Raw genomic sequence first — 26,532 nt, 5'->3', positions numbered from 1 at the left:
ACTCTTGTCTCGTAACAGTATTTGCAAACTTCACGTGGATAATAAACATGGCGAAGACGGAGAAAAAGCGTGTGAAAGTTAAAGTGAGTAAAAACAAGAAGAGGAACTGGAACAGGCACTGCGATATCAAGGATGTCGAAGATTTTCTCGACGATACGCGAACCGAAGAGCGATTAGGGTAAACATTTTTTTTTTTTTTAACCTTTCCTTCAGTAATGTCACTTCGAGCTGGTAGGGCCATGGCCCCCCGACCAGACTTTCACGGGGCCCCCTTTATGATGAATTTATAGCGTGAAAAAAACAAAAAAATGATTAAAATCACACCGGGCCTCAGGGCTGGAGCCTTGTCAGCCCACCCCTAGTGGGGGCCATGGGTAGGGCATTTCTGTCTTGAGCGCGTAAGCCGAGTTTTCCTAGGAATATGTTTTTTGCGCAGCGTGAACAGAATTCAACCATTTCGCGCCGGCAGGAAACGTGTTACATGATTACGCCACGCGTTTGTGTTTTCCTAGCGTGGCGCATCAGATCAGGACGGCTGTATTATAGTATATGGCCTTGACATCAGCTACCCTGTCGTCTGCATGCTCTGGTTTGAAGGGAAGGGAAAGAAAACACAAGAGTGTGTAGAACATCGTCAAAACGCGCGGCGCATGACGCGTTTGACTCCTCCAGAATATAGGCGTAGGTTGACTTGGAAGTCTGGGGGGGGGGGCACAATAATGATGATGATGTCAATTCATATATACATTAGATCAGTCGAATCCACCTTTGCGCCAGAAGCAGTTGGCCAATCACGCCTGACATAAAGCACTGTTGTGAGGCATATTGTGCTCTGTAGGACCATTTCGTGCTTTTCTTCAAACAGTCATGCTGCTTTTCTTATTGGTGAGTGGATAGTGTGGCGCGCGCTGGGCGAATCACGGTGCGCGAGGCTCAGGAAACCTGCTCCTGAGGTTTCTTGCGCCGCGTGAACCGAATTAGACTATTTTCCGTCCATTTCGCTCCTGCAGAAACATGTTACATAATTACTCTACGTGTTTGTGTTTTCCTATCGTGGCACATCATTTAATTGACCCGCGGAATAGTTCGAGATCACTCAAGTGGACTTTTTTTACCAAACCGAGCACAACTCAAGTTTATTACTATCTATGGACGATTTACTACCTAGTGAGTTGTGCAAGAAGTGTAACTGTGTGTGTACCTAACAGTCTCAGAGTATATGTAGTCACTCTGGGGTGACGTAATTTGGAAGAAAGAATGATGTAGGAAAAAAGAACCGTTTGAAAACATCAGCGCCGCCTGCATAATAGATGATAACAATGATCTGGAAAGAAGACGAGATATATGGCAATGCATACCCTACACACCGAAAGGAGGGGAAGTGGAAAGGAACAAGGAAGAAAAAAGGCATCAACCGTTTTTCAAAATCATTCAAACGACTGTGCAAAATACGGCAATCCAAGGTTATTATGTTGTGTACTTTGGCAACTTATTGTCAAAAAATAAAATGTTTCATTTTTTAATCTCGATACTTGTGACATTTTTATTATTATGGATTTTCATTACTTATGTTTTCTATGCCGTAGTTTTTTTTTTTTTATGCCTGTACTGCTGGACGACCCTGGTGGCTTTTCGTCAGGCCGTCTGACACGTTTGGCGGCGAAAAAAAGTTGCCGAAAATCGCCACGGTGGACCATATATTGAAGCTATTCTGATTTTAAAAATGAACGACGGAAAACAATAACAAAATTACATTCTTAGACTAAATAAGGGATCGAAATAGAAAATTAAGCATCCTTATACCAGATACACGATTGAAAATAATAAATACCTGGACTGTTGTAATAATACGAAGGTCTGGACTTAAAAAAGTCTGGGTTCAATAGAAACATGATTGTGGGATTAAAATTATAGTAAAAGTCTGTTATAACGAGTAATTTACAAGTGATTGCCAACAGCTAATGGTAAAGATCATAGGTGCCAATTCTTTTGATTTACCCGGAAGCCTTCCGGTTTGTAGCCCTATTAAAATTTTCCGGTCGGAAACCAAATTCTTCTGATTTTTCGTAAGTTTGTACATTTCTTGAAAAATTTGTGAAGTTCCTGAAAATTCTCATTGTTTGTTTTGCGGAAGTGAAAAATCCCTTAAGAAAACCTTGCAATCATACGCTGGCCATGTTTTCTTGATAAAAATTTGGGAAAATTTTGATTTAAAAAAAAAAAAAAAAATCATTGATTGTTGTCAAATATGACACCAAAAGTTAGTGAACTAGCCAATTATTGCTGGAATGGTGGGTAATGGAGCGTGACTGAAAATCACAGTGGATTGAAATGAAAAGAATGAATGAAATTATTCCACACACGAAAAAAAAAAGCTTTAGCGTGACGAACTTGTGATAAATATTCATATTTATAGTCATAATTATAATATAAGTTGCAAAATAATTTTAATCTTTTATTTTAGTGAAGATTAAAAACTCAAGTCAATTTCGATACATTGCGGAATAATAATAGCCGCCAGATAAAAAAAGAATGTCTGTGAGGAAGAAAAGCGACAACAAGCTGGAAAGGAAATTGTCAAGGAAATATACTATAGCTAATTCCAATAACCTCTCTTTTAAAGGTTAAAAACCTTTAGTTTGATTCTTCTCTTATGTTGTCATAGTTGCATGTGGCACCAGAGTGGCGTGGCGGTAAGATGCTTGTCCACCACCGTGAAGGTTGCTGTCACAGTCCTGGGTTCGAACTGAAGGGAGGATGTAGATAAGATATTTTTTCCTCTAACGAATTTCAGCGACGACCAATTGACAGTGCCTTCATTTCCAATCCATCTCATTAATGGCAGTAAATTGCAATATAGCGATATGGCCAGAGTTTGGTGAAGTAGAGTTGCATGTAGTTAGTTGATTGTATGATAATTTTCTTATATCTATAATGAAGTATTGTTTTGTTTCTTTCAAATTTAGCGGTCTGATTTCGGAGAAACGAGATGATGAACTATTTTGCATTAGCACCGACCAAAATGATGGTAAGCAATTTTTTTTCCGGACTGAAATCTAGAAACTAATTAGGCTTTTTTTCTTCAAACATGTTAACTGGTGGGCCTAGAAGGGCCCTAGACTTTCCTATTTATTTGGCCCACCAATGTAGCCGTAAACTTGTATCTAGCCCTTCGATATATTTGCCACCGTCTCCATGATAGCTACAGTGATATTGGGTTTGAGCCACCCTCAATAACTTAATGCCGTTGCCCACCAATAAAGAGCTACAATTCGTAAATTTCCAGTAAATAGTGACTCTTCGCCACAGTGAGATATACTTGAGCGATACTTGACATATACTGATAAATCCCTCTATAAGGATGAGGTTTTACTGTATATGGCATACTGCTGTTTGGGAACCATTTTTTTTTATTATTGGACTAAATTTGGTGGTATTTGCTAGGGTTACTGACGGGATGATATGGACATTCCCCCCAATAACATTTGAAAATGCACCAGGAAGGGTGCTTTTGGTAACATCTCACTGTTTTGGTGTGCTTGAAATCTTGGTGATGAAAAGGTAAACTGTATCCTGGGAATTGATGGTTCAGTTTTTTTTTGTTCATTGTGGCCCTGCATTTTTTGGAAGTCTCTTCATTGCATCTCCTGCTGGGAAAGGGAGAAAGGATGGTCCTCTCAATCGTAAGGCTATCAAAGTCATATCTAACCCACTTTTGGTTAATTTCCAACACACAGCTTACTTTTGTTTCATCCCTGAGTTTTTAACTAAAAATAGTCATATGTCACCACAATCATTGTCCCTGGCATGCTTTCCTATCGTCCCAATGGTAACCATAGCAAATAGCCCCAAATCGGGTCTAGTGAGAAAAAATACTACTATACCTCTATCAATTTTGCCGTCCATGAACAAAAACATGCGTCAGCGGGAAGAAAAAATACTACTGGCGCCTGAATTAATTCTACAATTATGGGACCAAGCAGGGGGGTCTATTTCTCCCCCTACCCACAGCCAATCTGGTGGTTGGATTCACCTTTCCGCCCCTCATTTCATTGGAGGGAGGGGCGTGCACTTGCCAAACAAGTACAGTAAAATCTCTCTTTTGCAGACTCAGAGGGGACAACAAAATTTTTCCCTAAAAGAGGGGTGACCGCTAATCAGGGGTTTGAAATGCATACTTTTATTATACAAAGGGAAATTATTATTTGGCAGTAAAAGAGGGGTGACCGCATCTGAGGGGGTGCCTGTTAAAATAGGTTTCACTGTATCTAGTTACAAACTCTAAGGTGCCATGTCAGTAGCTTTAAAGATGAAATTTGATTGAGCATATCAATGGGTGCTGTGGGGAAAATCTTGACAGAGGAAGAGTGGGCTATCTGACTGTCATGATGCAGCCCTTGTGTATCAAAGGCAAGACGCTTTCATTTGTAACTTGAAGTTGGGAAACAGAATATTGACTTCAGCTAACTACCACTGTGCAGCCTGTAAGGATATAACTTTGGGACCTAGCAAAACAAGTCACTCAAGTTGACTTCACAGCAGCAGAGACATATGAAATTCTAATCTTTTTCGCAAGCATGAAAGATTGGAATTGGTGTTTCCTAATCTTTTTTAGGTGGCAGACCCAGTGTAGTTAAGGTCAATGCACCATGCATCCCTTGTAGTGTCGGGGGGGGGGGGATTTAGATGCTTCCCCCCATTCTCATTAAATCCAAAATGTATTGTGTGCTGCTGTCGTACTATAGCATGTCAAATACCCAGAATTTTGAAAAAAGAACACGTAAAAATCTGGTTCACGTGTTCCTTTTCTAGTAGCAATCGGCTAAATACAATTTTTTAAGGTTTTCTCCAACTTTGAGTCGGCTAGCCCTTTTTAAAAAAAAAAAAAACTCATCATACCATTCACAGAAACTGAATGAAATTTTGGCATAAGGTATTTTGATGTATGCGCTCAAGAATAATATGGAAAACAACAGTGTCACTCTAACAGTTACGGTTACAGTGAGAAAATTTCGAAAATATCAAATGGCAACACCAAGTTTTTTGTATTGGAATGTGATCTCCATTGTGAAAAACCCTAAATAGCGTTCGAACGGCAACTGTAGCATGAAAATCACCGGCGGTAGATAGGCTAAAAGTGAGGACAACCAATAAGGACAGAGAAGCAGCATAAAATAAAGCATTTTATTGTGTTTCACAAATTTTCCACATGACCTTGTGGAGGACTAATCAGGCTGGGATCTCAGCCGAAGAAATTGTGTGAGGAATGAAACGAACATTAATGCTCTGGTGCACGGCAAAGTCCTTTTTACTTTTTCCTTGCCTAACTCCGGGGATTTTCGTGCTACAGGTGCCATTCCAACGCTATTTAGTGTTTTTCAGTATGGAGATCACATTCCAATATAAAAAACTTGGTGTTGCTATTTGATATTTTCGAAATTTTCTCACTGTTAGAGTGATACTGTTGTTTTCCATATCATTCTTGAGCGCATACCTCAAAATACCTTATGCCAAAATTTCATTCAGTTTCTGTGAATGGTATGATAGTTTTTTTATAATCACCCCGTACATTAAATGTCAAATCCATGCATATTAGTAATTTGGAGGATAGATGGCACCACCTACTGAACACAAAATACGCCAAACCCTGGACAAACAAACAAGCACATTGTTAAGTTTCACCAAAACAAATCTGACATAGCTCCTGTATTCAAGTGTGAAAGTATGTGGCAGTTCAGAGGGAAAAAATAGTGGTAGATCGGAGTTTTGTGGACCATCAGGGAAGGAAAAAAAAATCATTCCACCAGGAAATCGCTGCGATTATATGAATAAGGAATCAGAAAATAAGTGTCAGAATCCCACTTGCTTTAAATTTAATATTTAATCAGAAGATATTATTGAAAGGACTATGGGGTATTTTTTTTCTGAAAGGGAAAATCAATCGGAAGAATACTTATAGATTGACTTACTAGTAAATATATAAATGTGTGCCTATAGGCCTTATATACCTTAATCATATTTGCTTTAGAATTATCACATTTCATATGTTCAATTCTCAGTGTCCATGGGTTTCTTTGCAAGCTTTCTCTACTAGTAGACAATGAAAGTAAAAGAATTTGTTATAAGCTGGTAAATCGGGTTATGAAAAATCATGATTTAAAAAAAAAATCAAAAAATTTGATTTAAATCTGATTTTTTGGTTAAAATTAACTGACTGCTTATTAATTAAAACACACAAATCTTGTTAATCATTAAGAATGCATATTTTCATATCGCCAAACTGCTTTTTTTTCTAATTGCTCAAATTTAATTAAGCATTAATGAATAAACTACAAATGAACTATAAGCAAAAAATGTGAACACTAATCTGTGTTTATGTAACATGAAAAGTCACTGAGCCCAAATTAACTTCACAGATTAATTTCTTTTTGTCAAGAAAAGTGCTTTTATTCACGTCTCTTTCCCTCTCCCACATTAGAGGGAATGAGTGGTAGCAACTCATTCTCGTAAATATAGAGATCTCAATTCACTCAAAGGGCCATTCAGTAGGCCTATCAGCTAAAGCTAAATAAAACAAATTCTATTGACAAAATTGTTTCTTGCTTAATTAATGGATGTGTTTACGACTTGCATGATGTTACTTAATAATTTACACACACATTTTTATTTTTTCACAGACTTAATGAGTTTTGTTACAAAAAATGAACAAACTCAAAATTTTAATATGAAAAATAAAGTCGAAAGCCCAATGATATTGTTACGAAAAATAACGGTAACACAATTTTCGGAGAACCCCTCGAGACAGTAATCTTTCTGGTTCCCAAACTAAAAGTGTAAAGATAAACACTCTAATTGTGTGGAAAGATTGAGAAGGTCAACGAAGACCTCCACACGGTGGCGCCACCAGACTGGTACTATAGTAGAATTTCTGAAAAATTCAATGTCTCTTTAAAAACGATGGGAGGAATATGGAGAGTAGTCAGTCTTGTCGGAATTTAAACTCAGTGCGAGATTCGTATTTGTCAATCATGTTCTGTCTGCTTGTAAATACTTGTAAAATAGCTGTTTTATGTGAATAAACCTGCGTCGTCCTGCAAATTGTTTCATTCTCTGCTTATTTCAAGAACTTGTAAGAAGTTATCCGGAACAGTATTTATGTTGGGACAACATCTAATATTATTATTTGAATCAGCATTTAGGGCATAGAATTCAATGCTTTTTACAGAAAATAATCCCTCTGTTTATTAATCAGGGGAGCCCTAGTGCCACATTGTAATGCATCGGAAATATTTAGTGCAGTTTAGCTAAGTATTCAGCTCCCTATATTTCTCTCCAATTTTTTCCATGCACAAAATCGAGAAATAGAGCAGTTTTCTTTCTGCACTGTATCTAGGGATTAAGTTTAAGTCTATATTTACCCCAAAGATTTTCTATACTTCTTTTAATCTTGAACTTTACCACATATCAATAACGTACATACCAGGTTACTTTTACTTCAATATCATTGAAGTTATGTAGAGAAAAACAAAATTTAAATTTTGTGATTTAAATCAATAATTTAAAAAAAAATCAGTCTGATTTAAATCGCGATTTTTTTAATTACGATTTAAATCAAGCTGATGTAAATTGGTGTACCCTGTAGTAAATTAACCCTTTTTTTCAATGAACCTTTGGATTGAACATGTTTTCAGAAATTAATTATTTGTATCACGGATACCAGTGAATGATGTGGGAGGGAACCATGCTTTAGTTTTTTTTTTGCAAGAGGGACCCACTTTCACTCGAAATAGACCCAGATTTTAAGATTTTATCAATAACCTGCGTTCCGGGACCCAGGTAAATTGGAGTGCAATGGCATCTTTGATGTATATATATATTTATTATAATTTTCATATCATAAATAATTGAACAAATTACAATTTAACAACACATAAAGTGTCACGCATGCAATGGTAGAGAATGATCCAACCAACCAGTTGGTTGGTTGATCCAGTCAAAGTACTCACAGACCACAGGTTAAAACCACTGCTCTACATTAAGAATCAGCGTATCTTTCAATGCTCTATTTTAGGTCCTCCAGTTTGATGATTACTGGATTGATCTCTAGTTTTACCTCAAAAATTACATCTCGGGACTTCGGCAGTCCATTGCATCAGATACCATTTGTGTCAAAGATTGTATTTCTTATTCACACTTTTTGCATTATCTTCCAATAGATACAATTAAACCGAAGAAATTGCAAGGTTTTTTGAGATGCCATCAGAACCTGTACACATTCTCCAGTGTGCCTACACCCATAAAACCGTAAGTTTTCATTGTTACTCTTAACACACTTGTTTTGCCTGCTATTTCACAGGTATACACCAAATTTTTATATTTTAAATTGTCTCCATATTGTACATACCTCTCCTGTTTTACTAGTGTTGTAGATTAAAATTGTTGAGGTGAGTTCATGATACACTTGCTGTATGTGAGGATATTCGCTGAGCTCCCAACCAACCAATGACTGATCACAGCCTCATGCTCAGCTCCCACATAATGTGGACGGTATGATAGATCGTGAGGCACGCAATGAATTGGTTGCATGCCAGAATCTATTTTAAAATGCATCAGAGATATACTCTTGCCACTCTTCCCCGAATCTTGCATGACTGAAAGCTGTGCCGATGTTGTAACAGCTCAGTCATTTGAGAAAGGACCTGCATTCAGAGACAGTCTTTCTTGAGAAGAAAGATAGGCACCAAGCTCTATTACCTTTCAATTATTGTCAGTTGCCCGTGCGTAATATTCATACAGTTGAACTCGCTTATAGCGAACACAGATATTACAGTTTTTTATACATAACAAAGAATTTCTATTTCGAGTAAATTTCATAATGCTTATCATGAGGGTACAGATATAACAAATATTTTTTGCTATTTTTTCCTGATTTCGTTATAAGCAGGTGTGACTGTATTCTGTACATTATGTATCTGCATTTCATGTCATTTCTGAATACATGCTTACGCTAGAATCCCTCCAATCCAAACCAGTCAGCATAGCTGCCAAGTCTCCCGAATTTTTCGGGAATCTCCCGAATTTTAGCTTCATCGCTCGACCTCCCGAAAAGTTCTTAAATCTCCCAAATTTTTACGAAAATTACAAAAATCCCTAATTGTCCCTAAAAATTCCCTATTTCATTAAAAAAAATCCCCGCAAATGAAACAATCCCTAAGGAATTTCTTGTGGGGCATGAAGCCTCTTTTTTTCCCTTTCGAAATGACGTCACACGTCGTAAATGGGGAAATTCCCTTTTTAAGGAAGTTTTACAAACCCTCTGATGGTAACAAGAAAGTTGTTTGTCTTATCGTGCAGGGAAATGGCTTAGCAGCCAATAGTCCTGGATAATAATTGAAGATTATAGTGACGCGCATGTGATCAAAATTTCTTTTGTTGAAGTTACGTACGTGCAATATGACAAAGCATGAATATTGATAAGCAAATATATATTTAATCAATTTTAAAGATACTTATTCCGATGAATTTCCTTTCATCAAACGTTACAGAAGAGGGCCGACTTTTCCTTTTTGTACAAGTAGTGTTACGGACATGAACATCGGTCATGGAAAGAAAGAAAAACATCAAGCAAGTGTCACAAAAAGTCAGTGTTCTTCAAAAATTGACGGTGTGTTCCTTCATCTTCCGATGATTTTGGGGTCATTCGCGCAGAATGTTTGTTCACAGCGTTTCTGATTGAACACAATATTTATTTTTTTATCATTGAAGTTTTGGCCTCCAATTTCACTTGTTTTTTGCGTAGGAATTTTATTCCCAAGAGTTTAACTTCCGTGTGTGTAAAATCCCTATTTTAATTTGACTACCAAAATATGGTAGCTGCTTGAACAACGATGCTAAAACAACGATATGTTGCCAGCATCATCCTCCCTGGTGCTAAAACCTATGTTTTGTGTGTTCCTTTCAACACATGTGTAATTCTAGCAAATAGTGCTGAATCTGGTCTGGCAATAACAAGAAAAAAGTCATTAAACATATATCGGGAACTTATCGGATCTGAGCAATTTATATTACCTGGGTTCATCATTTAAACATAAACTTTGTTTAACATTAATGAAAGGTCTTATCTCTATGAGTTGCAAGAAAGACCTAATTGTACCAGCTGATGAGAATTGAAAGGCAATACAGTCTGGTTACTATCTTCTTGAGGAAGATGGTACCTGTACTAGATGAGTGAAAATTATGCAGGGTCATCTGTGGATGCAAATGCATAGCCCTGTGCCCATGAAGTGCCCCATGGTAACTTTTAATTGTTATTATCATGAATATTTTGGCTGGCTAGTTGGTGTTCGTATGTATTTTTTCATCTAGGGAGAGCCAATAATGTTGTTGATATGGTCCAAAGCATAACGTGTGTCCTTTCTATCCGCCTTAAACTAGAGATGAGAGAGACTCGGAGAACGAGAATATTCAGAAAATATTCTCCTGGATGTAAAAATTGGAGAATAATCGAGGATATTCATTTTTCTTTTAAATAATTTAAATTTTTTTACAAATTTTGTTTATATTGTGAAATATAAATTGGTTTTCATTGCCTGAAACATTTGCAACAAAACAATTTTTAGTATAATTGCCCTCAATGACAACTTTTAGTTCGAGAATACTTTTTAAAAGTTTGGTTATATGAAGATTTTAGAAACCTTTAGATTAAAACCTTAAAAAATTATTTTAAAATTAAATAAATTTTCAGAAATAAGTTCACAACAAAAGAAATGAAATCAAAGTTGATTGATAAAAAAGCTATTCTTACCCATCCCCATCATTCTAAGAAGATACAGAACTGTTGTTTACTTCAATGCACATACACTTGAATTCTGTATCACTCACATTTCTTTAAAAGTTGTGCTATTCAGCCCTGTTGGTTTAATTTTCTTGCTTTCAAACTTTCATATTGTGGTGTCTACAAACTTCAATATTCCCATCTTCTTGATGGGAAGAGAGACGGGGACAGAATATTCTTCTCTCAAAGGACTACTATTATAAATTACTAGAGAATATTCTTATCAAAAATAATAATTATTCTCAAGTTATTTATCAAGATTATTTATTATAATACAATTTATTACATATATTCTTGATAATACTCTCTGGAAAGATTTCGGTAACTGAAGAATATTCTCATCGAGGAGAATATTCGAGAATATTAATATTCTCTGGTAGAATTATTATTAATAACTTCAGAACAATTCTTATTATTTTCTATAAGAATATTCCCCCAGTAATTTATGAAACTAGTTCTTCCAGAGAATATTCTCAAGGATATTATATGTAACTAATAAATAACAGGAGAATATTCTCATCAAGAACGTATAAGAATATTCTCATCAAGAACGTATAAGAATATTCTCATCAAGAACGTATAAGAATATTCTCATCAAGAACGTATAAGAATATTCTCATCAAGAACGTATAAGAATATTCTCATCAAGAACGTATAAGAATATTCTCATCAAGAACGTATAAGAATATTCTCATCAAGAACGTATAAGAATATTCTCATCAAGAACGTATAAGAATATTCTCATCAAGAACGTATAAGAATATTCTCATCAAGAACGTATAAGAATATTCTCATCAAGAACGTATAAGAATATTCTCATCAAGAACGTATAAGAATATTCTCATCAAGAACGTATAAGAATATTCTCATCAAGAACGTATAAGAATATTCTCATCAAGAATGTATAAGAATATTCTCATCAAGAACGTATAAGAATATTCCCCCAGTAATTTATGAAACTAGTTCTTCCAGAGAATATTCTCAAGGATATTATATGTAACTAATAAATAACAGGAGAATATTCTCATCAAGAACGTATAAGAATATTCTCATCAAGAACGTATAAGAATATTCTCATCAAGAACGTATAAGAATATTCTCATCAAGAACGTATAAGAATATTCTCATCAAGAACGTATAAGAATATTCTCAAGTTATTTATAATAGTAGTCCTACCAGGGAATATTCTCCTCAATGAAAATATTCTTGAGAATATATATTGGTATTCTCCGAAAGATTATTCTTGAGAATTTTACATCCCTACTTTAAACATGTAAGGCGGATAGAAAGGACTTAAGGTCTTTTTTTTTACGTATTTCCTATTGTGAAGTTTAGTGTATGTTGATTCGGCAAAAAGCTGGTGTGGTGTTGATATTGGTCCTCAAAAGTAATTTTTCTTTTAAATCAGGCAGAAAGAACGACAACCAAAAGATTCTCTTCCCAAAGCATTCAGGAAAAAGAAGAAAGCTTCCATCCCAGCAAAAAAGGAAAAATCAGATGCTGCTCAATTTTGTGACCTGTGGACTGAAGGTAGAGCCTTGTTCTCCTAGGAGGATGGTTTTTTTTTTGTTTTTTTTTTTTGCTGTGCATCTCTTTTTTAATATATTTTTAATTTATGTTTCTTTACTACAGCCAAATCTCGATTGGTTGAATGCACAGCGTTTGACAAAAAAAAAATTTAGGTTTTTAGTTTGGGTCTTACCCTACCCTATTACAGTATAGAAAGTTCTGAGGTCATGCGTGAACTATTTAACCCCCTCACGCCTTGAAGAGATTTAAATGGAATCACCGGTTTCGCAGATGTTTAGCAAAAAAAAATTATAACTTTTAAACTAATTAAATTAAGTTGAAATTTTTCATGTTTATAAGGTCTTGTCTGTAATATTATATAGTATATCACTTGTATTACCTAAAAAGTTATGATATTTTCTTTGGTAAAATTGTTTTTTTTTCTCTGCTACTGCTACCAAAGATTGGAATTATAACTCAGCTTTGTGGCTGTAACAAAGAACTACTAACTCCATTATACCATGTGCTTTAGCTCGAGAGGCTAAAACATGCTCTTTACAGCAATAATTATAATGGTGTTTTAGCTCTACAGGCTAAAACATACTCTTTACAATGAGATCTCAGATTGCCACATCTTAAGCAGCAAATGCTTGTCACTCATGATAAATTATGATAAATGAAAATAATAAAATAGTTATGATTGTGCAAAGCCACATTGTTCCTCTTTCGGGGGATACCGAATATGCAGAGACCATGAAATAAAAAAATGGATTAAAAATTTAAGATATGCAGTTAGCCGCTGCGAAGGGTTAAACAGATATTCAATTTATCGAGAATTGACTATATTAAGATCGTCTTCTCTGTATTAATCATTGTGAATCGTCTTAAGTACCATAGATCTGTGGATGCTGATTATTTTGAAGGTATGTATGATTTTTGTTGTTTTCCTCTCATATCAGGTGAAAAAGATGTCATCACGGTTGACCCAGAGATAGCAGACCTGGTTGAATACAATGAGATCTTCCATAAGAAACCTGTTAAGGTATGTGAAAGATTTCTTTTTATCTACACAAATGGAAAAGCTCTTCTTGATGAATTAAGGATGATATGATGCTTCGTCTGGTGTGAAATTATGTTAAAACCCTTCTTTTTAATGTTTAAAGTTTTGAATCTCGATTTGTTGTATTTCTTTAAATTACAGTGAAACTTTGATATAACGGTACTCTACGAACCAACAAAAAATATTCTAGTAGAGGGATTTTTGTTATATCTAGAGGCAGCAGTTTAACATTAGAGTATAGACATTTCCAAACAAGACTTGAAAAAATATTGCTGTACTGGGATTTATTGTTATATTGAGCATCGTTGTAGCGAGGTTTCACTATATGTTTATCTTAACCTTCATGATTCAATTTAAGTAGAAAATGCAGCCGCTGTTATAATAATCTGCCAAGTCGATTCCAAATTTGGAAGACAGGGTGCAGTACTTGGAAACAAAAAGCATTTTCACAATACAAACACTGGACATTCTGCTATGCATCGATTCCTTAGAAATTCCTCAAAGGAATGTTTGTGAGAGTGCATGTGCAGTATAGTAGCAGCACAGTATTATATATATTTGTCTGGTTTCTCCACAGGTTCCGTGCTATAGGTATCAAAAGCCTTCATTATTACCACCAGTTGAGGTCCCTCATCCAGGAGCTTCATACAATCCTTCCTTTGATGACCATCAGGTAAACAAATCTGTAATGATTTTTTTTTTGTCATTCATGAAATCTGGACACTTTGGCTTTTTTGTAAAAAGTCGCGTGTTATTAGGAGGTCAATAGAAATGAAAATCCATAGCTTGCAGAAAACTGTTTTTATTTAATGAATTGCAAGACCATCATTACTTTATTCTATTTTGTGACGAAAAGTATGTGGTGATATTTTCATTTCTGTATTTGTCAACACATTGCAATAATAATAATGTTTTCTGAAGGCTTTACTCAAAGAAGCTGTGGAGATAGAAGAGGGAAAGATCAAGGAAGAAATGCATCTGAAGAGAGTTTTGCTAGACATGTTTCCAACGAGAGCTAATGCACCAACCAAAGTAATGATTCCTACCATTTTTTTTATTGAAATTGATATTTGGAATACGGGAATGGAGGGTTGGGAGTGTTATAACAGTTCATGGGCAATGGGCTATCAGAGTTGCTGACTTTCAACTGCAAAAAATATTATATTGAAACTCAGCTAATTACATCCATTTTTGTGGGACAGCAAATTGATGTGTTCCTGTGTATTCTCGGTTTAGCAAACAAAACTGTTGTTCCTGCCCAGTTTGTTAAAGCTTGATTAAATCCAAAATTTTTATTCCAATGTTCTTATTTATGTCATGTTCACATTTTCAGTGGAATTTTGATTTGCCAGCATAATTCAATCCGAGAATGTGCTTGAAATTCGAAACGCTTGTATATTGAAACAAACTTCCCCTTAAGAAATAATGGAAACTCAGATGAGATTCTTTTCAGAGACATTGTGCATTAACACCCAACAAGAGGGTGAGACCCATCCTAATAACTCCATGGGCTTGTGCCATGAATGCCTCTCCCATAGTTTGACATTTTATTGAATTGCCCCAAATCAAACAAGGGCCCTCAAATTATTGAATGGTTTCGTTAATACACATACAATATATTTTTTAATTTGGTCCCCCATTAAATATAGAGATCCAAAAATACTTGAGCCGAAGGACGTGGCGAGGTGAAGGGGGGTTCCGAAATGCAAGTAATCCCTCTCCAAATAAAATTTCTGGCTACTGACCTGCTTGAGCCTGGCCTTTGAGCTTGTGGGGGGTGTTGGAATAATATCATTTTCCCCCTTTTACTGTGTGTATGTATTCATGTTCTTTCCCCATATACGCAACGTTTCCCTCTTTTGGGGACTTTCTTTTTTCCCTCCACTTGAACGCTGCTGTAGTATAGTTATTCTCTTTGCTTGTATTAAATGTCGTTCGTCTGACTAGACGTGTGTTTCGTTTCTCTCTCGTCGTCGTCTCTTTCCCTTCCACACTCCGCCCGCCCACAGGTTATGGGCCCAGAGCATCACCCAGAGACGTATCTTTGGAGACGGTAGCAATTTCAATTTTTTTTTTTTTTCGCGCGCCGATATGCAGTAGTGGTATCTCGTTAGAAGTTTAATTTCCATTCGTTTTATCGTGTGCATCAGGAACCTTCGCAACGATAATGTCCAGCATAAAGGACAATATTGTCAAGCTGAATAATCACAACTATTCGAACTGGAAATATAAGGTTAAACTTCTGCTAATGAAAGAGAAACTTTTCAAGAAAGTCATCGAGAACGACAGGCCGGATCCAGGTGAAGCGAATCGAAGGACCCTCGATCTATGGGAGGAAGCCGACAGCCAAGCACAAGCGTACATTGGACTAACTGTCGAGGATGATCAGCTCATTCACATCCGTGATAGTAAATCCGCGAAGGACATGTGGATCGCCCTGAAGGAGTATCACGAGAAGAGCACCCTCACCAACAAAGTTCACCTGATGAGGACAATCTGTTCCCTGAAACTAGAAGAAGGCGGAAATGTTCCCGAGCATGTCGTCCGCATGCAAGAACTTTTTCTGAAGCTGAGGGACCTCGGCGAGGAATCCTTATCGGATAAATGGAGTACCGCCATGCTACTCAGCAGCCTGCCAAGGAGCTTCGACCCGATGATCACCGCATTGGAAACACGTGCCGAAACCGAGTTGACGTTCGCTGTTGTCCAGCAAAAGGTCATCGCCGAATACGAAAGAAGGCAGCAACACGCGGATCCAGGCAGTATCCTCACCGAAAGAATGATGAAACTCGGATCAAGCCACATCGAGAGGAAAAACTCCATAAAGTGTTATTTTTGCAAGAAGCCCGGCCACGTCAAGAACAGATGCAGAAAATACGCAGAGTGGAAAAGGAATCGTCCGGAGAAAACGTCCAGGAGCTCAAGTGAAAATAAAGTGATCGCCGCTCAGCAAAAGGATACCTTGCTGTCACTAGGCATACGGTCGGAAAACTGGATTGTGGATTCTGGTGCCACGCGCCACGTGAGTAACAATAATTTTTTTAAATTTTATAATAATTTTTTTTATAATAATTTTTTAATTATTTAATTTTTTATATTAAATTTTTGTAATAATTGTTTTACGTCGTTTGATAACTCGTATAAAGATAATATTGAAGTCGCAAACGGCGAAACAGTTCATGTGCTAGGCATAGGTTCTGGGAATATGCTATTGAAAAATGTAGAAGGTACTGTGACAAAAGTGTTACTTTCGAATGTGTTGTATGCTCCCGATGTCGTCAGTAATCTAATATCCGTTCGTCAGCTAACTTTGCATGATGCTTCCGTGAACTTTCATGGTGATTATTGTGAAATTCACAAAGATGGAAAGCAGATCGGTATTGCTGACTCTGTCGGAAATCTGTACAGATTACGGGTTTGTCAGTTACATAAAGTAAATACAGTGACTGGACATAAAGAAAATTGCATACACACATGGCATCGAAAAATGGGTCATAGAGATATAGAAACCATCAAGAAGATGCATGCTGAAGGACTTGTTCATGATTTGAAACTCATTGACTGTGGTATCAACATGTCCTGCGATACGTGCATGAAAGGGAAACTTTCGAGACTACCATTTCCCAAGAAATCCACGAGTGAGTCGAGCGCACCGCTAGATCTAATTCATACCGATGTGTGCGGCCCGATGCAAACGATCACACCAAGTGGAAAGCGGTATGTTGTCACGTTCATCGACGATTATTCGAGGTACACTCAAGTACATTTGTTGGCACAAAAATTGGACGTATCCGATGCTCTAAAACGGTACCTGAATCTTGTTGAAAATAAATTCGGTCAAAAAGTAAAGGTGATTCGATCCGATCGAGGAGGTGAATACCTAAACCGAAACTTGAGGAAATTCTTAGCTGATAAAGGTGTGCAAACACAGCTAAGTGTGGCTTATTCTCCACAGCAGAATGGGGTAGCAGAAAGGAGGAACAGGACTTTGGTCGAGATGGCACGTTGTATGCTGATCGATGCAGGCTTACCGAAGAACTTTTGGGGTGAAGCTGTGATGAGTGCCAACTACATTTTGAATCGAGTTCTAACTCGAGTAAAGGAGAAAACTCCTTACGAACTGTGGACGAACAGGAAGCCTACCATCAAGAACCTACAAGTTTTTGGATCGAAGTGTTTCGTTCATGTACTAACAGAGAGGCGTCAAAAGCTCGATAACACAGGAGTACAAATGATTTTCCTTGGGTACGATGAGGAGGCGAAAGCCTATCGCTGCTACAACCAATCATCGAGAAAGGTCGTAATCAGTCGAGATGTCAGGTTCTGTGTAGAACATCAAGTAAGCGACAGCTTCGACGCGAGTGAAGATGTTCGTGAAACCAAACTTTCTGGCTCCGTGGAAATAAAAACTCAGGAGGAGCGATCCAAAAACCCATCAGAGGACGATCCCAGAGTTGACGGATCCCGAATTCGTGTTTCACAAAGGTCAACTAAAGGCATCCCGCCCAAGAGATTCGAAGTGATGAGAGCAGGTGAAGACCATCGCACGGGGAATTTCTCCGAGAAATTGACGGATGAAGACAGCGATGATGAGGAACGTCTAACCTGCAGTCGTATTCTTGACAGAAGGCACTTCAACGACGCGTTCATTGTGCATCAAACCAGATTGTACTATGGTGGAGATCCCGAAACATATAGACTCTAAAGTCAACCCATCCGACGGATTCACAAAAGAACTTGATATTGTGAAATTAAGAAATGTTATGTTTATTTACGGGCTCAAATGAAGTGGGGGTGTTGGAATAATATCATTTTCCCCCTTTTACTGTGTGTATGTATTCATGTTCTTTCCCCATATACGCAACGTTTCCCTCTTTTGGGGACTTTCTTTTTTCCCTCCACTTGACCGCTGCTGTAGTATATTCTCTTTGCTTGTATTAAATGTTGTTCGTCTGACTAGACATGTGTTTCGTTTCTCTCTCGTCGTCGTCTCTTTCCCTTCCACACTCCGCCCGCCCACAGGGGGAAGAGTTTTCTTGCAATGAGAGAAAGCAAACCATTGGCTTTTTAGTTGTCATAACGTGACCAGATGCATCCATTCTTCAGGAACATTCCAATATCGGCCGGGGTGTGTCCAGCCGTTCAGTGTTCAATGGCATCACTTGACATTCGGCAGGCAAGGGATTCGATCCCTTGCCTGCCCCCCCCAGGCAAGGGATCGTTAATTACCAATGAATAAGGCAAATACATGAAAAATACAGAAACCCCTAATGCATTTCAACACACAGTGGGTGTTGTCTTCAGAGGAAAAAATATTTACCTACTAATCAATGCTGATCGAGTATCCCACTTGGGTTGAATATCAAATCTTAACTCTCAGTTGCTCAGCAGAAAAAAGTATGTCTGTTCAATCCAAAGGTCGTGGCCAGAATGGAGCCGAGAGCCTGCGTGTGATACTGATGCAGCATCCTGATTGGACACTTGCGGAGTAGAACTACCTGATTGGTCTATATGAATTTTCTTAGAATTCCCTCTCGTAATGAATTGAAGCCATTGCGCTGCAATCAGTGGTGTAGATTTATTATCGTTTACTAATATATTTTCGAAGGCTCAATTCATTACAAGTGGGAATTATAAGAAAATTCAAATGAACCAATAAATTCACTGTATTTCTAGAAGTTAATTTACCCTGAGGTTTCACTGTATATGTAAAATTTGGCAAAGATTGGTCTAAAATTATAGATTTGTATAGAGAATTCATGTCAGAAAATGAATTTTGTATTCATTAATTTGCATGTAATAAAAAAAGTTATAAATAATTGAATCAAATGAACATTACATTTTTTCAAGGAAACGTGGATGCAAGAAATGTCTCAAGGTCTGTTTGACAAGGCTGAAGACAATTCAGAAGAAGAAGACAGTTCAACTGAGCTGACTATAAACCCTCCAGTCACAACAGACAATCAGAAAAGCAGGCAGAAAAGGAGAAAGAGATTGGAATTGAAAATTCAGGTTTGCTTTGCTGCACACTCAGTGATTGTTTTATCGATATTTTCCTGGAGGATGTAGTATAAAATAGAACTGTTAATTAAATTTCAATACAGTAGTTTATGAGGTACGTTTTCTTTCTTTTCAGGAACGGAATCGTTTGCGAGAGAAAGCTAGGAGAAAAGAAATGCACGAAGTCTACAGGTGATGGTTCCACTTATTATGTTTGTGATTCTAAATTTCATAATTGAAGGGTTGGGGAGAAAACGGTTTCAGTCCAAAAAAAAATCGAAATTAATATTTTTGCAGTTCTCAACTACTTTTATAGCTTAGAACTGACTCTTTCAACCATGTAAAACACCAGAAGCAAAATTGCTTTTAGTCCACTGTAATAAAGGAAGAAAGATATGGCATGGGGTGGGGGAACAATGATTTTAGAGACTGTGTGTCTCAATGGAAAAACGATCAGAGCCCACCACATGCACAGTAGAAAATAAATTTGTGGCGTGCGTAGAAAGTGATACCAGATTTCTAAAGTTATTTTTTAATTTCTTTTCCATCTCCTAAAGATTTTGTTTTATGGACTGAAACCATTCCCCCTGACACTTCAATTATGTTAGGAGCATCTAGTAATCATTTCTCTTGCACAAATCGCATTTAAACTCTTTGTTCTCACATTTCTAGCACAATCACTGGATGAGATTTAGTCGGTTCCGTTTGAGAAGATTCAAAAAATGTTAACTGCATTAATTTTTGATTACTGATTATACATCTTCATGTCTGTCAAATCTCCCAAATTTCTACCATAGCTAGTGTCATGTCGCGACTTGTTTTTTTATTATCTCCCAATATATAAACTATAATCTCTCTATGCTGTTTAACTAATAAATAGTTTTTGTTAATTACCTTCCCCCCCCCCCCTATTTGGCACTAATTTTTTCATCTTGTTTTCAATACAGTAGATGCCGCTTATTAAAATTACATATAATGTAATAAATAATTATTACATTATCATTCGAGTATTGTTATCACTTTCGCTAATGGACCAATATTCTAATATGGAAAAAAAATTGTTTATCAGGTTTATTGTTAGTTATCAGGACTTGGGTTTATGTTTTTGAAATTTTTTCTTTTCGCATATTTTGAAGCTCAGGTTGAATGAGACTCAATTTTTTCTGTAAGTTGTCTGTATCAATTTGCTAGACTAGCATTTCTCAACCTATGGGTCTGCAGACTAGTGATGGTCCATGACGATGGCATAGGTGGTCCACAGGCAGACTCAATAATTCAATTCTAACTGATCATTCATTGTGGTTGATATTTCATATAGTTTACATTTACTTACCATATAAAAAAAGCTTGTTATTTGTAGTGCTGCCATCTGCCGTAAATTTTTCTAATAATGAGTGAAGTATAATGATTGAATAGTTGTACGTTGTAGGCCTTTTGTACTCTCTGTGGCGAGTCTTTTTTAACAGGGAGATTGGCTAGCATTTGCGCTTTGAAGTTAGGAACCACAGAAAAGCAACTTCCGCTGATCGCCACTGCGCTGACGTTGGGGTGTACTTTTATGACATTCAATGCATCTTATATTTTCAGAATTCCATTAGTTTGCAAGTAGTGAACCATTTCAGTTATTGTTAATACTGTATTTTACAGTTTCAACAGGAACCCCCCCCTCTTATGTGGTCAAATTTTTTTGTCCTATGAGTGTTTGCAAAAGAAAGGTTTTACTGTATTTCAACTGTTCAATTTTTCTTTTATGAAGGCTTCGAAGTATAACTGCTGAGATAAAGAAAAAAGAGAAAGAGATTGCAGAAGGAATCAAACGAAAAGAAACGAGGGAAGCAGAAAAGATGTTCAAGCCTCGTACTCTTAGTGCATATAAATACGAGCCAAATGATCTAGAAGTTAATTTAACCGAGGAACTTCGAGGGTCTCTGAGATCCATGAAGGTAATAGTTTTACAATTTGAACCAGATGATTTTTTCTGTCTTGTAAATCCATAGTTTTTTTTATGGTGTCTTGAAATTCATTTACATCCAGTGATATTCATTTTTCCGTTGAAATCGGAAGAAAAATTTGATTGAAAACAAATCTTAAGAATTGCGAGGCGAGTGTCATTTCAATGCATAAAACATGTTAGCCAAAAAAAAAAGCATAATTCATGTTAACACGCATTTTGATGTTAACGCGCAAACAGCATTTTGATCTCCAGTAGCACTTCATTTCCCAACAATGGTGATGTTTTAGAAGATTTTAACAATAATCGGAAACTTTGCCAACCATTACCAAATATGATTCCAAAAGTGAACAATTCCCCATATTTTTCTCAAGAAAAGAGGGAAGCAGAAATACATACATATTTTTCTCAAGAAAAATATGTGTAATGATTGAATAACTGTATTGTTGTAGGTCTGTTGCTCTGTGAACGCAGAGATTGGCCCACATTTGCGTCTCCCCAAAGGTGAGAACCACAGGAAACCAACTTCAGCATACCACCACTGTGGTGATGTGTTAATTTTAACATTTTTATGTTTAAACTGTGAAGTTTGAACCCGGGTCCTCGCGATGCGAGTCCATCACAGCGGCACACTGGGAGGTCTGTCATCTCTCTACCGAGGACTGATATAAGAAAAATGACCAGAGGTTGATTTTCATTATAAAGTATCGATTTTTCATAAGGTTTTTTTTATGTTAAAATTATAGGTATGATTGTAGGTAAACAATATAATAGACAGGCGAATCCCGTTATAACAAACACCAAGAGACCCGAGAAATCACTTTGTTACAACGAAATTTCATTATAAAGGAATTCCAGGTTTTATCATTGTTACTATGTAAACTTATCTGGGGGTTTAGAAAAGTGTTCGTTAAAACGAGATTTTCGCTATAACAGTATTTGTTAAAATGGGATAAGACTGTAGTAACATATAATATAATAACACTATAAATAGTAATATAATAACAAATTGTTGCATACTTGGAGTTTTCCAAACAAATTTATAATCAAATTTTATTTTTAACCTCTTCGCTTCAGAGGTACATGTGTGTACCTATTTTTTTAATATTTTTTTATGATTCTTTTTTCAAGTAAGTAAAGACCAGGTATGTGTAAGGGTACCTAACTGACTAATTAGTTAAATTAATTAAATTTTTTATTTTTACGAGCCATTTTGACGTACAATAAACACAAATCAATCGAGGGAGAAAAATGATCAGTTTTGAAGAGGATAATATTTACCAAAAAGTTCCACATTGCATAATTGATAAGAAAAATATTTACATTCTGAACACAATATGATTGCAATTGCATTCGCACATCATACTTTCTGCACTTTTCAATACCTTCATTACATTAGAAACACATTTTATACATTGCAAATTTATAGCTTGTTTTGTTATTGTATAGTGGGACCTGACATCACTGTCTTTTTTCTTAGTACAATAGCACTTGTTGTTGTTAGCAAAATTGTGAATTCCTAAATGAATAAGGGTCTCTAAGCTTTTTAGCTAACATCAACTGGAACGAAATTAACTTCCCAGTTTCTTTTTTTTACGAATTGACCAAGCATTTCTTGAGGCTACGTCAAATGTTGTGGAAAATGTGTACTGCCAAATGAGTAATATGTGTACAAAATGCTTTCAAACCCTCTGATCAACAATATACTTTGTTTCATTGTAAAATGTGACAGTTTCAGAAATTTTTTATCACTTTCAAAATATATATTTCAATGCATTGAATGCAGTAGAATATTCCCCCTTTTTTTTACACTGAAAACATAAAATGTAACGTCTTTATGCATAAAGGCGTCAAATGTGTTTTATATGTAGAAGTACCTTGATGGACTGTAAAATTTCTTTTTGATATGTTATTATTATACCTACCAAGGTAGTACAGTAACATACCTGTCTTCAACCAAATCAGAAGAGACCGAGATTTTTTCCCCGCTGAACACAGGTTTCCGCTTAATAGAAAGAGGTTCAATTGACATAATGTGTAAAATTATGTAACGATCTCTTATTTAATTGAAGTACAGTATAATAAATCACTTGAAAATAAACTAATTAATTGAAATGTACATTATTTACTCTATAATTACTAAATATTTAGGTTTCCACATTATCTGGATGAAACTTCACCCCACACTGTTTGTCATCTGAAATGACTACATTTGTGTTCTTTTTGACTATCTCTGAAATTTTCAATGAGGGTGTCAATATCTGTCGTGCCAGGTTCAGTTTGTACACTAACATCTATATTTGTGTAATTCTCAGCACCAGGGCTGTAACTAAGATTTTTGTGAAAGCAGAGGGTAGAGGGGCAACATGATTTTGCTGCCCCGTAAACTGTAAAATTTGGTGAAATTCCCCTCTCTTAAATGTTGCTGCCCGAGCAATTGTCCCCCCTTCCATTGCCTCATTCTAATCCCTGTCTTGCTCAGCACTTGCGATCACGGAAAGCAGCTTGTATACAATTTTTTGTCATTGTATACCATTTAGAAATCTAGCAATTACACTGATCTCTTTTGTAGAAAATACTGCTTTATAGAGAAATTTTGTTACAATTTCAGAAAGCAACTGTTTCACTAAATGTGGCTTTTCAAAAATTACAGCATCAAGTACGGTAACGGTTTTTACAGATCTGATGGAGGGTGAAGTAAAACTCGCATTGCATTAAAAATTTCGATAAAATTAATATTTTCTATGATCCTTTGGTCAGTTGGTAGCAAAACAGTCAAAGTATTTGTGAGAAATTTTCAGTTAAAATGCAAAATGTTCCATTTCCGCAAATGACAGGTTCCGTTTAATCCAGGTTTTTTAATGTGTATTTTGTCATTGAAATCACAGGGCTGATTTTTTCCGTTAAAGACAGGTTTCCACTTAATACAGGTTCCATTGAATACAGGTTTTACTGTAGTATTCTTCTTCTTCAGTATTTCAGCAAGTCTTAATGAAGAAAAACAAACATCACATGCTCAAATTTCTACTAGCTTTCCGATAAGATTCAGTGATTTGCGTCACTACATTTTTGGCCATATTAGTATTTTTATTTCATAATTAGTTAATCATTAAAGATGTTTTCAATTAATCAAAGTGAGCATATCTATATTAGTGGAAATTTTATGGCAAGATTTGATGAAATATCTGCTGTGCATGACTGGAAGTACCTATAGCGCTACTGATCAAATTGACTAGTGATGGTCCTTATAGGTATAACTAAAAATATCTCGGCTGATTTTTAAAAAATTTATGATAGTTAGACAGCATAATATATAAACATTTCTGGGAAAAGTCATAAAATTTAAAAATTCTAAACAGTCTCGTTAATCATGAAAATCGAGAGAGAAGATCGAAAACGATCAAAATGACCAACGTAGTCCTTCTAGTGTTAATGAAATCTGCTGCAATGAATTGGCCTTTGAACTTGTTGGCAGATTGTATTTCAATAAATTTTCTTTTTGATTAATTATCGTCATGTCACTTGAATTTCCAGTGAACCTGAACTTATGCGCATCTTTATTTAATCTCATTAAATTTTCTTGTGTTGTGACATTGACTCATTCAGACTCTCTGTGATGATTTTCAGACCGAAGGCAACCTTCTTGAAGATCGGTACAAAAGTCTTCAAAGAAGAAATATCATTGAGGCGAGGGTGAAACAGAAGTGAGTAAAAGAAAATGAACATCTAAATAGTTTTAATGTTTGTAAAAAATTAGAAACACTGTTTGTATTTCTCTGGAAGTTAATGTGATGTATGTAATTATCTACACCCTTTAAAATGTCATACAGGGTGATTATAATTAAAGTTTCTACACTCTGAGTAGTTTTTCTCGGAAACTGCTTATCTAAATATAACCAAATTCTTAGGATATCTTAATGAGACCATGGTAGAGAGATTTAAGAAGGAAAAAAGTTCACTTTTCAACCACCAGGTGAAAATAGGTTGTTTTTATTGAATCTTTCTTTTTCTCCTATGGACCATATAGCGTATATACCAAGTTTCAATGGAATATGACTTTCAGAATGGGTGCTACATAGGTCAGAGTTGCGTCAGTCTACTGATGGGTGCTACATTGGTCTGAGAAGTGTCAGTATACTGAAACTACTCAGACTTAAGTAGCGCCCGTTCAGGTGGACGTATTCCATTGAAACTTGGTATATAAGCTATATGGTCCATGGGAAAGTTCAATAAAAAAATCAGCAATTCTTCACCTGGCTGAGAAAAATTGAACTTTTTTCCTCTCATAAATCTCTCTTGCTACGGTCTCATTAAGGTATTCTAAAAATTTGGCTGTATTCAAATGAGCAGTTCCTGAGAAAAACTACTCGGAACACACACCGAAACTTTGAGTACAACCACCCTTTATATTGACAGAAAATCTGATGAAAAATCACACTGTTGTGTTAATTTTTTTTCCCCCTGCTTTGTGTCTTTTCAGGTTTAAGAGGAAGTACAAGCTGAAAATCCAAGTCAAAAGAAGTCACAGAGATTTTAAATAGACAAGCATTCCTGGGGAAAACTTTTCAAGTTTATTGTTGTCTAAGAGAGGTGCAAATGGTTTTCCTCTTCGAAAGTTGTATATTGACCTAATGTGAAGTATTGCAAGGAACATGATATCCATTTGGAAATAAAACGGGCATCCCCTGGAAATTATTTCGTTTTGGTTATTTATTCGTTATTAGTTATAACGTTATTTTCTTGCATTTTCTGAAACAATGATGACATTTTAGAAAGCAGGCACCATTGCTTAAGTATATGAAAAGTATTGATTTAACTATATAGATAAACTTGTGAATTGACCTTGATTATCAGGAATGTAGTTTAGGGATATTCTTGCCACAGAGAGCAACAGGCCAATAATGATAATTATTCAATCATTAAACTTCACCTTCTAACCTGCTCCTAGGAAAACCGGGCTTTACATGAAACCGCCAGCGCGTTTCGAACCCGCTCCGGAAACGTTAAAACGGTTGCTTCCTGTTGAAATTTATCACAAGAAAAAGAAAATCCTAGGGAAAGAAGAAGAAACCGCATGCAAATCAGCATCACAGGGAATAAAAGGTGCAGACGCCAGCCCTGTGAAGTTATTCCAGCGTGCAACCGTTCTAATAGTTGAAACATACGGGATAATGGCAC

The 26,532-nt window shown here is 36.2% G+C and overlaps 1 protein-coding gene across 1 annotated transcript; it reads left to right on the top strand.

Annotated features, from left to right (window-relative positions):
• The first annotated feature begins 12 nt into the window (after positions 1-12).
• On the top strand, positions 13-26,049 carry LOC149065236 (ribosome biogenesis protein NOP53). Its single transcript, XM_089254174.1, has 12 exons — positions 13-178; positions 2,967-3,028; positions 8,217-8,304; positions 12,243-12,364; positions 13,303-13,385; positions 13,981-14,076; positions 14,325-14,435; positions 19,254-19,415; positions 19,540-19,595; positions 21,160-21,346; positions 24,982-25,058; positions 25,835-26,049. The coding sequence occupies exons 1-12, from the start codon at positions 48-50 to the stop codon at positions 25,893-25,895; spliced, it is 1,236 nt and encodes a 411-aa protein (XP_089110300.1). The 5' UTR covers positions 13-47; the 3' UTR covers positions 25,896-26,049.
• Positions 26,050-26,532: the final 483 nt, after the last annotated feature.

The sequence above is a fragment of the Pholcus phalangioides genome, unplaced genomic scaffold (genome assembly GCF_987345545.1).
Source record: "Pholcus phalangioides strain wild (caught in Gottingen) unplaced genomic scaffold, Ppha-v1.0 ptg000040l_1, whole genome shotgun sequence".
NCBI classification, from domain to species: domain Eukaryota; kingdom Metazoa; phylum Arthropoda; class Arachnida; order Araneae; family Pholcidae; genus Pholcus; species Pholcus phalangioides.
The sequence above is the reverse complement of the archived record's forward strand: the minus strand, read 5'-3'. Positions and strand labels throughout refer to the sequence as shown.

Coding starts and splice junctions, on each gene's coding strand:
- LOC149065236 (XM_089254174.1), top strand. CDS start 48: ATGGCGAAGACGGAGAAAAAGCGTGTGAAAGTTAAAGTGAGTAAAAAC. Junction 8,305..12,242: donor GTGCCTACACCCATAAAACC/GTAAGTTTTCAT, acceptor CTTTTAAATCAG/GCAGAAAGAACGACAACCAA. Junction 21,347..24,981: donor GGTCTCTGAGATCCATGAAG/GTAATAGTTTTA, acceptor GATGATTTTCAG/ACCGAAGGCAACCTTCTTGA.